At 46.3% G+C, this 14,204-nt stretch overlaps 1 protein-coding gene across 1 annotated transcript in view; it reads right to left on the reverse strand.

The window, feature by feature from the left end:
- Window positions 1-14,204, reverse strand: part of ABCC11 (ATP-binding cassette, sub-family C (CFTR/MRP), member 11) — a 73,731-nt gene that overhangs the window by 9,047 nt on the left and 50,480 nt on the right. The window contains exons 23-25 of the mRNA XM_012655011.1: window positions 12,083-12,263; window positions 7,648-7,737; window positions 6,014-6,203 (exon numbers count right to left, since the gene is read on the reverse strand). Coding sequence (XP_012510465.1) covers window positions 6,014-6,203; window positions 7,648-7,737; window positions 12,083-12,263 — 461 coding nt within the window. The remainder of the gene's footprint in view (window positions 1-6,013; window positions 6,204-7,647; window positions 7,738-12,082; window positions 12,264-14,204) is intronic.

Raw genomic sequence — 14,204 nt, forward strand, 5'->3', positions numbered from 1 at the left:
AGTGGATCCATCCCTTTCCTGCTGGATCAGTCCCTTAGAATAGGACACAAAAGCATTATCTAGGAACCTCTCCTCTTTCTCTCTAAGCAGGAGAGTTCCTGGGAAAGGATAACAGGTGTACTGCAAACCTATCAACCTGAGCTGAGAGAAGAGGTTTCAGGTGAGAAAAAACCCGTAAAAAAAATTCTGGCAACAAGAAAAAACAAGGTAGTCAATACCGCCAAAGGATCTCAATAGATCCACAGCAAGGGACCCCAACCAAAGTAAATTGTAAAAATGTCAGAAATGGAATTCAGAGTATAGATGGCAAATGAAATGAATGGGATTGAAGAGCAAGTTGAAAAGCAACACAAAGAGGCCAAAAAGATGTTTCAGGACATAAATGAAAAAAAGTGAACAACCCACTAAAGAGATAGACAACATAAGAAAGGATATAACAAAACTTAAAGATATGAAAGAGACATTTAGGAAATTACAAAATACAGCAGAAAGCTTCAACAATAAGCTAGACTTCGCAGAAAAAAGAATCTCAGAGCTTGAAGACAAGTCTTTTGAACTAACACAGTCAGTCAAAGAATAAAGAAAAATGAAAAATCACCCAGATAAATATGGAGCTATGTGATATGAGTCAATAAACAAATTATAGGTATTCCAGAGGGAGAAGAAGAAAAATCAAAAAGCATGGAAAATCTATTTGAGCAAATTATTGAGGAGAACTTTCCCGGTATTACTAGAGATTCAGATATCCAGATACAAAATGGTCATCAACACCAAGAAGATTCATAGCAAACAGAACATCTCCAAGACATATATTCATCAATCTGGCCAAAGTCAAAATGAAGGAGAAAATTCAGCAAGCTGCAAGATGAAAGCAACAACTAACCTACAAAGGAAAATCCATAAGGCTAACAGCAGAGACCTTACAAGCCAAAAGGAATTGGGACCCCATTTTTAATCTTCTTAAACATAACAACTGTCAGCCAAGAATTTTGTATCCTGTAAAACTAAGTTGCATAAATGATGGAGAAATAAAGACTTTTCCAGATGAGCAAACACTAAGGAAATCTGTCACCATTAGACCTACCCTATAGGAAATGCTAAAAAGTGCATTATATATGCAACAGCACAATAGATATCAGCCAGCACAAAAAACACCCAAAAGTTATAGCTCACAGCTCTTATAAAACAATAGCATAAGAAGAAAAATAAGATAATAAGGTATCATCCAATATGATGAACAGAACAGCATCCCATTGAACATAATACTGACACTCAATGTGAACAGTCTGAATACCCTACTTAAAAGACATAGCCTGGCTGAATGGATGAAAAAACACAACCCAAATATTTGATGTTTCCAAGAAACACATCTAAACCACGAGAACTCCCACAGACTCAAAGTTAAGGGATGGAAAAAAATATTTCATGCAAATGGAAACCAAAAGCAAGCAGGTGTAGCCATTCTCATATCATATAAAATAGACTTTAAATCAACAGTGGTAAAAAAAAAAAGACAAAGATGGACATTATACAATGGAAAGGGGAGCAACTCAACAAGAACACATAACAATCCTAAATATATATGTGCTTAACACAGGAGCTCCCAGTTTCATAAAGCAACTTCTCCTATGTCTAAGCAAAAAAAAAAGTCACATCTTAATTTCTGGGGACTTCAAAACTCCACTGACAAAACTGGACAGATCACTGAAGCAGAAAATAAATAAAGAAATACTGGACTTAAACAGGACTCTAGAATAAATGGACCTAGAAGACATTTACAGAACATTCTACCTCATGACTACTGAATATACATTTTTCTCACCAGCACTTGGGAGAGTTTCCAAGATTGATCATACCTTAGGCCACAAATCAAGCCTTAACAAATTCAAAAAAACCAAGATCATACCATGTATCTTCTCAGACAACAGTGGAATAAAACTAGAAATCAATTCCAAGAGAAACACTCAAATCTACACAAAGTCATGCAAATTAAACAACCTGTGGCTGAGTGATCCTTGGGTCAGTGATGAAATTAAGGTGGAAATCAAAAGATTTCTTGGAATGAATTACAAATGACACAAGCTATCAAAAATCTGTGGGATAAGCTGGGCACAGTGGCTCACACCTGTAATCCTAGCACTCTGGGAGGCCAAGATGGGAGGACTGCATAAACTCCAGCAATCTGGGGTTTGAGACCAGCCTGAGCAAGAGCAAGACCCCGTCTCTACTAAAAATGGAAAAATTAGCCAGGTGTCATGGCAATGCCTGAAGTCCCAGCTACTCAGGAGGCAGGAGGATTGCTTAAGCCCAGAAGTTTGAGGTTGCAGTAAGCTATGATGAGGCCACTGCACTCTACCCAGGGCAACAGTGCAAGACTCTGTCTCAAAAAATATAAAATCTGGCCGGGCACGGTGGCTCACACCTGTAATCCTAGCACTCTGGGAGGCCGAGGCGGGTGGATCGCTCAACGTCAGGAGTTCAAGACCAGCCTGAGCAAGAGCGAGACCCCATCTCTACTAAAATCAGAAAGAAATTAGCTGGACAACTAAAAATATATATATAGAAAAAATTAGCAGGCATGGTGGCACATGCCTGTAGTCCCAGCTACTCGGGAGGCTGAGGCAGGAGGATCACTCGAGCCCAGGAGTTTGAGGTTGCTGTGAGCTAGGCTGACGCCACGGCACTCTAGCCAGGGCAACAGAGCCAGACTCTGTCTCAAAAAAAAAAATATATATATATATATATAAAATCTATGGGATACAGGAAAAGCAGTTATAAAGGGAAAGTTCATAGACTTAAATGCCTACATGGAAAAGATAGAATATCACAAATTAACCTATTGTCACATCTCAGTAACTAGAAAAGAAGAACAGACCAAACCTAAAGCTAGTAGAAGAAAACAAATAACAAGGCTCACAGCAGAACTAAGTAAAGTGGAAACCAAAAACGAAAAAAAAACCAATAGAAAGGATCAATGAAATGAAAAGCTGGTTCTTTAAAAAGATAAACAAAATCAATAGATCACTAGCCAGATTAACCAGAAATAGAAAACAAAGGATTCGAATAACCTCAATCAGAAATGAAAAAGGAGACATTACAACTGATACTCCAGAATACAAAATATTATCTGTGAATACTATGAAAACCTCATGCAAACAAACTAGAAAACCTAGAGAAAACAGATCAATTCCTGGAAACACACAATGTCCCAAGCCTGAATCAGGAAGAAATAGAAATCCAAAACAGACCAATAATGAACACAGGGATTGATGCAGGAATAGAAAAACCTCCCAACAACAAAAACAAAAAAAACTCTAGAACATATGGATTCACAGCCAAATTCTATAAGATCTACAAAGAAGAACTGGTACCAATCCTACAGAAACTATTCTATAAGATCGAGACAGAGGGAATTACATCTAACTCATTCTATGAAGCCATTATCACCTTGATACCAAACCCAGGAAAGGAAACAACAAACATAGAAAACTACAGGCCAATATTACTTATGAAAATAGATGCAAAAATCCCCAACAAAATACTAGCAAATTAAATTCAACAGCACATCAAAAAGATAATCCACCATGATCAAGTGGGTTTAACCCCAAGGATGCAAGGATGGTTCAACATACACAAATCCATAAACATGATGATTCACCACATAAACAGAAACAAAAACAAAGACCATATGATCATCTCAATAGATGCAGAAAAATCATTTGATAAAATCCAGCACCCTTTCATGATAAAAATCTTCAACAAAGTTGGCATAGAAGGAACACATTTCAAAATTATAAAAGCCATAAATGAAAAACTCACAGCCAACATCATATTGAATAGGGAAAATTTGATAGCATTCCCCCTAAGAACTGGAACAAGACAAGGGTGCCCACTGTACCAGTTCTATTCAACATAGTATTGGAAGTCCTAGCCAGAACAACCAGGCAAGAGAAAGAAATAATGGGCATCCAAATCAGGAAAGAGGAGGTCAAACTATCCCTCTTTGTTGATGATATGATCTTTTATCTAGAAATTCCTAAACAATCCTGGAATTGATAAATAAATTCAGCAAAGTCTCAGCTTGCAAAATCAATGTACATAAATCAGTAGCATTTCTATATACCATTATAATAACAGTTAAGCCGAGAGTCATATCAAGGACTCAATACCATTCATGATAGTTACAAAGAAAATAAAATACCTAGGAATATACTTAACCAAGGAGGTGAAAGATCTCTACAAGGAGAACTACAAAACACTGATGAAAGAAATTGCAGATGACACAAACAAATGGAAAAACATCCCATGCTCACGGATTGGTAGAATCAACATCATTAATATGTCCATACTGCCCAAAGTGATTTACAGATTCAACAAAATCCCTTTCAAAATACCAACATCATATTTCACGAATCTAGAAAAAATAATCCTAAGCTTCTTTTGGAACCCCAAAACAGCCCAAATAGCCAATGCAATCTTAAGCAAAAAGAACAAAACTGGAGGCATCGTATTGCCTGATTTCAAATTATACTACAAGGATATAATAATCTAAACAGCAGGGTACTGGTATAAAAGTAGGGACATAGACCAATGGAACAGAGTAGAGAACCCAGAAATAAAACCATCTACCTACAACCAACTGATCTTTGACAAAGCAGATAACAACATACACTTGAGGAAGGAAACTCTATTTGATAAATTGTGCTGGGAAAATTAGACAGCCACATGTAGAAGAACCAAATAGGATCCCTGTCTCTCAGCATATACAAAAATTAATTCAAGATGCATAAAAGACTTAAATGTAAGGCATGAACCCATAAAACTTCTAGAAGAAAACATAGGAAAAAGTCTTCTAGACATTGGCATAGGCAAAGAATTTATGACTCAGACCCCAAAGGCAAATACAGCAACAAACAAAATAAATAAATAAATTGGACTTAATTAAATTAAAAAGCTTCTGCACAGCAAAGGAAATAATCAACAGAGCGAATAGACAACCTAAGGAATGGGAGAAAATATTTGCAAACTATGCATCTGACAAAGGACTAATATCCAGACTCTACAAAGAACTCATACAAATCAGCCCAAAAAAAAAAAAAACAACCCCATCAAAAAGTTGGCAAAAAACATGAACAGAAGTTTTTTTGAAAGAAGATAGACAAATGGCCAAAAAATATATGAAAAAAATGCTCAACATCACTAATCATCAAGGAAATGCAAATTAAAACCACAATGAGATACCACCTTACCCTTATCAGAATGGCCATTGTTAAAAAGTCAAAACACAATAGGTGCTGGCATGGATGCCAAGAGAAAGGAATGCTTATACACTGTTGGAGGGACTGCAAATTAGTGCAACCTCTAGGGAAAACAGTATGGGGATTCCTCAAAGAAATCAATGTACACCTACCATTCAATCCAGCAATCCCACTGCTGGGTATCTACCCTCAGGAAAAGAAGTCATTTTATCAAAAAGATACCTACATGCAAATGTTTATCACAGCACAATTCACAATTACAAAGATGTGGAATCAACTTAAGTGTCCATCAATTCATGTGTGCATAAAGAAAATGTGGTGTGTATATATATATATATCATGGAGTACTACTGTGCCATAAAAAGGAACGAAATAATGTCATCTTCAGCAACTTGGATGGAACTGGAGACCATTATCCTAACTGAAGTATCTCAGGAATGGAAAACCAAACACCACATGTTCTCACTAATAGCGAGAGCTAAATGACAGGTACACACAGGCACAAAGTGATATAAAGGACACGAGAAACCAGGAAAAGGGGAGTCGGGAGAGGGGTGTGGGACAAAAACTTACCCACTGCGTACGATGCACACTATTCTGTTGGTGGGCACACCAAGAGCCCTGACTTAAGCATCATGAAAGGTATCCATGTGACAAAAACACTTATACCCCCTTAATTAATGTTTTGAAATATAAACAAAACAAAACAACAATAGGTCTGGCATCCAAAGGCCAAAGGAAAGGGCTCAGCTCACCAGAGCCCGTCCTTCCCACGATGCCCACCACTTCGTGGCCGTGAATGGTCAGGTTGATGTCATGCAGGACGACAGGCGTGTTGCCTCTGTATTTCATCTGATAATCCTGGAATGTGATTTCCCCATGCTGTGGCCAATCGTGGGGACAACTCACGCCTTCTGTGTGTAAAGGAGCCTCAGAGACACACATCTTGTTTTTAAAGAAAGAAGAAGACATCAATAGTTATCATCAATCTGGTTATCATCAATCTCTGCCCATCACCTGTGGACCTGCCGGCCTCCAGCTGTTGGGTGTGTGACCCACCCAACCTGCCCTGCACCATGGTCAAGCCACCAGCTGTGTGAGCAGAAGAAGATGTCCCAAGAGGAACATCCATCCACACATCCCACACTCACCTGAAACACACGTGCTTTTTCCCCAGAAGAGTGAGAAACCCACATAGCCAGACCCCTTGTTATTATTAACCTACAGTACTTTTTCTAATTTACTGTGTGAGGCTCTAAAGAAATAGAACCCAGAACAATGATAAAAAAGCCAGCAGAGATAACTAATCCCTGCAGGGTGGGTTTTGTAGCTCAGAGCCCTTGTGCGACTTTCTCTTTCTCTATCCTCATCCTGTGAGGTGAGCCTTTTTAGGTGCATTTCCCAGGCAAGGAAAGAAAGGCCCCAACGGTTAAACGACTTGCTTAAGATCGTACAGTTTACGTGTGGACGAACCGGGACGCAAACCCAGACCTGCCAAACTCCAAGTGCGGGACTCTGCAGCATGCACAGGTGGGCAGGCTAAGAGGAAAGGACACTGGAGAAGGAGCAGGGCCACCAGCCGCAAGTCACAGCTCTCCAGGGCCGGGCAGCGCTATAGCAGCATCTCTTAGCATTAAATCAGAGCCCTGCAATTCATGGATTCCATTCGTGTGCTGGGGCGGGAGACTTGGCTGTGGAGGGCTCCGCGAGCTCCAGGAGTGTGACCTTCAGCAAGACGTTCAGCCTGGCCAAGCCTCAGTTTGCTTGTCTGCAAAATGTAATCATTCAACCCTCCTAATAAAATTGTTTTATGATTCTGTGAGACAATCTATACAAAGGGCTTAGCACAGTGCCTGGCCCATAAAAGTTCGATCATAAGAATAAATCACATTCCATAATGTTATTTCACTGGGCCAGGCACTGTGCTAAGTGCATTACACGTTATAGCATTTCATCTTTGCAATAATCCGATAAACAAATACCGTTATCTTTCCCATTTCAGAATGGGAGACAGAGAGTTTGAATGAACTGCCCAGGGTTATGCAGATGTTTCAAATGTCAGAGCTTGGAATTGAACCCAGGCAATCTGGTCACAGAATCTGCGCTCTTAACTATTAACGCTATGACACAAATAGAAGCGATAATAATGCCAATAGTTATTGTCATCATTATTGTATTGGGGCTGACTGGTCGCTTCTATAAAGAACAGACTATGCCCTCCCACGCAGGAACACACGGAGAGGTGGGCACATGAGCTGACAGGCGCGGAGAGCTTCAGAGAGCCGGTCCACACAGATCTGGGAAGAGACGGGCGGGAGCCCCGCTGCTTCCTGGGCAAGCCTCGGGGTCGCAGAGGTCAGAAGCGCGCCCGCCCGGACCCGCGTCCCACCTTCGCGCACCGCAGCATCCTCTCCACGGCCATGAAGTGCGCCCCCGTCTCCGAGCCCATCCGCGCCGCCGCCTGGAAGTTGGAGGCCAGCTGGGAGGAAGGAGAAGCGTCAGGAGGGCAAGAGGCCGCCCGGGCCGGCTCTCGGCACCCTTGAGCACCACTGGCAGCCACTGCCCTGAGCGCCCCTGCAAACCACACAGTGTCCCCAGCGAAAATGGCGCAGAGCCCCCCGCTGCCCCGAGTTGAGCTGCAGCTGTGGCGGGCGGTGTGGGGCAAGAATCCCTCTGGACACCGCTCCACCCCAATGCCCTGTCCGTGCCCAAAGCCTTTCCCGGCCGCAGGAGCCCGCGCACAAGTGCATGCCGGAAACCGCAGCGAGCAAAGGCCATGGAGAGCGAGCTGCAACTACCGGGAACAAGAGCTGGCGGGTGAATGCTCCCATCGCTCAGCCTCTGGGGGCACAAACCTGGGAATATCCCAAATGCTCCTTGGGAGATCCCGCTAAAGTTAAGCCCTGGCGACCTAGAATGACACGCTCCAGGGACCTCGATGACACACTCCCACGATGGATTTCCTCCTTCCCTGTCCCATTCTCCTGCTTCCTCAATCCTGTTTTCTGGGAGCATCTCCCAAATAAGCTGCCTGTGTCCAAGTCCTTGTTTCAGGCCCTGCCTTCAGGGAACCCGAGAGTCTAGGCACTCGTGGGCACTGGGGGCACCAGAACTGGGGAAAGGGAGGCCCAGAGAGAGGGCGTGGCATACACACGGTCAGCTGAAAGCTGGAGGCAGAGCCAGGGTTGAGACCCCAGCTCCATCATCCTGGGCAGAGGGGCTGGCTAACAAGTTCATCATACATTCACTCAGCAAACTCTGGTGGAAGGCTTTGTGCCCAGTGCTGGGCCAGGCTGTGTCCCAAAGTGCAGCAGACACAGGCCCTGCCCTTGCAGACCTCCCCACCTGGATGGGGCAGCAGACGAGCCAACAGAAAATGGCAGTGCAGACGGACGCATTCCACCAGGGAGTCAACCCACGGGGGCTCAGGTGAGGGCCACAGGGAAGGGCTTCCGCAGGAGTCGGCACTGGAGTCAAGGGGAGGGAAGATTCAGCAACCTAAAGACGAGCAGAGAAGCGTTTGGCTATGGCCAAAACAAAGAGTGTGGGAAGGGGAGGAGAAGCCCTCTTAAGTCCGAGAAGGTGGACACCATGCTGGAACGATGCTGGGTTGGGAAAGGAGGTGGGTGGGCTGGAAGACTGCCTTTCCTCCTGTCCCCCGTGGCTCAGACACCGAGGCTTGCCTTGCCAGCTGGCCTACCATCACGCTCAGGTATCCGTGCTTCGGGGAAGCTTGGGTGATCCAAACCAATCATGGTAACTCTACTCCTCTTGCCAGTGATTAGTTTAGGGTTCCGGCCAATGAAGCATGAGGAAGGGTCAGAGGGGAGTATTCTGGGGAACTTTTCTTGGCTTTTAAGGACACATGGGCCAGGCGCGGTGGCTCACGCCCGTAATCCTAGCACTCTGGGAGGCCGAAGTGGGAGGATTGCTCAAGGTCAGGAGTTCAAGACCAGCCTGAGCAAGAGTGAGACCCCGTCTCTACTATAAATAGAAAGAAATTACCTGGACAACTAAAAATACATAGAAAAAATTAGCCGGGCATGGTGGTGCATGCCTGTAGACCCAGCTACTCGGGAGGCTGAGGCAGAAGGATTGCTTGAGCCCAGGAGTTTAAGGTTGCTGTGAGCTAGGCTAACGCCACAGCACTCTAGCCCAGGCAACAGAGCAAGACTCTGTCACAAAAAAAAAAAAAAAAAAGAAGAAGGACACATGGAAAAAGTTATCTCTCTCCAGCCTTTGGCTATTATTGTGTGAAGATGCATTGCTTGGGGCTGCCACAACCATTTTGTGATGAGTATAGACAACAAAGGACAAAGCCAGGCTGTGGATGCCAATGCAGAAAGATAAAATAATTATGGGTTCATGCTAGGCCACTAAATTAACCAACTGAGAATAGCCCTACCCCAGCCTTCTGGTTACATAAGATAATAAGTTCCCAGACAGTCAGGCCATTTTGAGTTGGTTCCTTGGTTTGCAGCTAGAAACGTCTCTGACATTTACTGAGAAACCTCTAGGGCTGCAAAGCAACATGGTATGTGATTCCTGCCTCCCAAAGCTTGAACGTCATTTCCTCAAGAGTACATGCAGAAGCCAGGGAGGTACTGGTTTGATCACATTAGAGAGTACGCTTTGGGGTCAGGCCCCAGAGCTCGGGTTTGGTACACAAGGAGACAGAGTTTCTGAAGGCTTCTGAACAAGGCAGTGACATGATGAAAACTATACAGCTCAAGATTACTCTGGTGGGAGTGTGGAAGGTGGAATGGAAGGGGCCAAGGGACTGGAGGCTAGGGGGCTATTGCCCAGAATGGGATGAGATACTCAAACAGGACAACAAAGCCTGAGAAGAAAGACTGTGCTTCGGGGGCTGTTTTGAGGCAGTTGGTTGTCCAGGCAGCTTCCCCACTAGGGTCTCCCGTGGTAGAACAGCCTTCGAACAGGCGCATGTGCACGGTGCTCCCTGGGAGCAGTGAGCCTCCGCCCGCTCCCCACAGGACCGCGCTCGAGGCAGCGCCAGCCCTGCACGGCCCTCCCCTGAGCCTTGCCCTTCTGGTCCGTGCCCTGCAGCTCGGGAGATTCCTGAGCCTTAGTAATTCCACATCCCCTACGACACTGGTTTGGTGCCTCTCCCCCAGGGTTCTAGAAGGCTTCGGAGCAACTCTGCACCGGGGCCTGCAGGGGTGCATGTGTGTATTAGAAAGAGAGAGAGAATGAGCCACTGTGGACACATCTGTCTCTTACTAGCTGTGGGAACAGGGGCAGGTTACTTAGACGCGCTAAGCCCTAAACTTCCTATCTGTAAGACAGGAACGATAATAGCTAACATTTACTGAGCATTTATTCTGGGTAAGGCATTATTCTGGGTGTTTTACATGCATTAACTCTCACGTTTACACACAGTCCTCACAAGTCTATGATTTCAGAACTTTTATTATCACCCTTTTACAGATGAGGAATCCCAGGCACAAAGAGGCTAACAAACTTCCTCAAAGTCACACAGCCTGGGCAGAGCCTGGTTTGAACCTGGACATTGCAAACCACACAGCCGTAACCACCTGCTGCATCTCACGCACGGGCGTGGTGAGGACGGAGTGGAAGGGTGCCCAGCACGTGCCTGAGCCCCCAATAAACCCGCTGGGACTGCACTCGTCGGGCATCGAGGGTGCGGGCTGCACAGCTGTCTGCAGGCCCGTGTGCCTGTGGAGGGTTCTGCACACATGGCGCGCGTGTGTGCATATATACATACATGTACAGGAGTACATGCGTGTGCAAATATGTGCCTGCTACAGGGAGTACAGCAAGATGGAGCTCTTTTGTGTACCCAGAATGACACCTCAGCATTGAGGACTAACAAGGCCCAGTGGGACACACATGAGATCCCAAGCCAATTAGAGGGAAGGCCACATGACCACAGAGGGGCAGTTAATGAATAACCCCCAGAGAGGGGGCCCTGGAGCTATACAACCAGGGTTCCCCGAAGCGCTGCGGAGTCGGCCTTGGGCCTCACAGCCCTTCCCGGACAGCCCTTCCCGGACAGCCCTCCTGTGGGCTTCTGTGAGCAGGAACCTCGGCCGCCACTCCCCTCCTCACCTCCTCCCGCTCCGCCGCCCCCAGTTGCCGGGCACAGGAATTCCGGCCGTGAGGTACGTGGCTCACTATAGCAGAAACTCCTAGAGAACCTATTTTCAGAATTAGATTCTAAGACCCTGACCCAGGACCTGACTCAGGATCTCCCCGGCTCCCTGAGTGTGTCCCTGCCAGCCCCGCCCAGGCCAGGCTGAATAAACCCCCGGGCTGGGGACTAGCAGTCTGTTTCGTGCAAGTGTAAGTTTGAGAAGCCTTGCTCTAGGGAAGGGGCTGGGAAACCTACACCTGCCTTTTAACCACCTTCCTGGGTGACACAGACAAGTGTGACAACCCAATCAAGGTAAGAACAATTAAGTACGAAGAACAAACCAAGAGTTCAGGGTTCTCATCCCAGCTCCGCTCACACTCTGGACAATTCCTTTCCCTGTCCGGGCCTCAGTTTCCCCATCTGCACAATGAGAACATTGGCCTCTGTTGCCTGTGGGCTCCCCTTCTCTTCAATGTTCTACGATTCCAATAAATACCTCCAAATACAGACTTCCCAAGTCAGAGGCGGCCGCAAGGAAACCGAGCAAAGCGGCCACATTCAGAAGGCCGGGCACACAGCCCATAGGACCCCACGCGGCCACAGCGCGAGGTGCAATCAAAGCCCCAAGGACCCCCTGGGCCTGCTCAGGGGCCACAGGCCGAGGACAGGCACGGTCCGGGAGGGGCCCCACTGAGAGTCCCTGCCTCACCTGCAGCACCACACTGATAGCCATGGCTTTGTAGGAGCTGGAGGAGGGGCCGAAAGCCAAGAACAAGGCCACGGCCAGGGTCACCAGGTTGATCATGGTCTCCAGCCGCAAGGCTATCCACCGCGTGGAGGACAGAAACAGCAGCAGGTAGTTATTCTGCATGTCGGTCAGCCGCTTAAACCTGAGGAAGAAAGCACGATGCGGAACCTGCGTTTGACCGGCCCAGGCTTCCCCAGGGTAGACGCTGGCTGCTCCCTCCCCTCTCCAAGCTGCAGAACTCGGTTTTTCTTGGTGGCGGGGAGGGGTTCCTCCCTAGCCCTTTCTAACCATGGATTTGGGTGGAGCTGAACTTTCTCCTGACCCGCAGTGAGGAGCAGGTCTGCTGGCCTTGGCCCGTCAGCCCTCGCTCTGCCTAACCTCCTGACTCACTCAGGGATGGGGAGTCACCCCAACCGGACTAAACAGAGGGGCGAGTGCCAAGATGTGTGAGAGGTGCAGGGAAGCGATTAACGGGACATCTGAAACTGCTGCTTTGCTGCTACGCGGAGAGCCTGGAGCTGCCAGCGGGCCCCCAAGAACTTAAAGCTGAAATGACACCATGGCAGGCAGAGCAGTGAAACAGTGGCAAACAGTGTCCCCGGGGACAGTAGCTGAGCTCTGGATTCGTCGTTGCTTGCAGTGAGTCCTGCCTGGTGTCTTCGCTTATCTGACCCTGTAGAAGTGCCCATCCCCCCTTCCCCAGACTTTGTAGTCTTTTTTTTTAAGCTAGTTTAGTTTTTTTCTCTCACTTCCAACCAAAAGAGACCTACCAAATTTCCAGTTTTCGTACACCGTCATCACAACTTTCCATGTCGTCGTAACTTATACTGTTATTTGATGAATATTTTTATTTTTGTTTGCTTCACTTTATTTTGGAATTTCTATTAAAGGAAGCTTTATCACTACCTTAAATTACATGGGATTTGATGTGATAATTGTACTTTTTCTAAAGTGCATTCAAATAAAACTTTGATTATTGAAATAAAATGTTCATCTACCTATCAACTAAACCATCCTACCATTCAAGTGGGCAACCACCCCAAGCACAGTGGTGCATATGACTCACTCTGTCTATACCCTCCGAACCTTTGCACGAGCCATTGCAAACTCCGTCCACCTTACCCTTCCACACTGATTGAATCACCTCCACCTTGAGGCCTTCCCAGATTAAACACAACAGAGCCTGGTCACTCCGTGCCCCTGCACTAAAGCTACCTTGCATATCCTCAAACCTATGTCCCCATCTTGTTACTGTTCCCTCTGCCTGGAAACTTCCTACCCACATATTTCCATAGTTCAGCCCTCACTTTATGTAGATCTCCGTTCTGGGCCCTTCCCCTGAAGCAGCTCCAGTCGCACCACAGTCTCTCAGCCTCCTTGCCCTGCGTTATGCCTCCGGGCAGGGACCGTGTCTGTCTTGTTTACAGCTGTATCCCTAGTGGGCGTTGGCACACGGCAGGTTCTCAGCAGGGACTGAATTAATGAAGCGCTCCAGGATGCCCTCGGTCCCAGTGTCTGCACAGTCCTACGCTGTTCTCCGACACCACTGGGAGAGCAGCGCCAGGTTCATCCAGGGTCCAGCTAGCTGAGCACGTGCCGTCCCCCAGATGTGTGCCCACACCTCGTCCACGCTTCAAAGCCAGCTCACATGCCACCTCCTGTGCAAAGCCTTCTCTTATCCCCGCAGGCCACCTCTTTCCCCTCTGAACTCCCAGGGCCGTTTATCTGCTCCCCTCCTATGCGTCCATCTTATCCAATCCCGTATCGTAACAGAAATACACGCCTGCGTCTCCTCTCCCACCAGACTGCGGGCTTCCTGTGGGTGCAGACCACATTCGATTATTCTCTACAAGTAGACGAGTTTATATTACACAATTGAGCCTCAAAAGCAATCAGAGGATTTGTTTGTTCAAAAACCATTCAGAAGGCAAATCTGTGGGTGTGAGCAGTGAATGAAGTTCTATTACTTAGAAAGCTATCGCTCCTCATTATTTTACTAAAATTAGATATTTGGAAGTGAGAGCAAAAAAGCATAATGCAAGATATGTTGACACAATAATACATCTTATTATTAAATATATAT

Source organism: Propithecus coquereli, unplaced genomic scaffold, assembly GCF_000956105.1.
Source record: "Propithecus coquereli isolate 6110/MARCELLA unplaced genomic scaffold, Pcoq_1.0 Scaffold458, whole genome shotgun sequence".
Taxonomy (NCBI): Eukaryota; Metazoa; Chordata; class Mammalia; order Primates; family Indriidae; genus Propithecus; species Propithecus coquereli.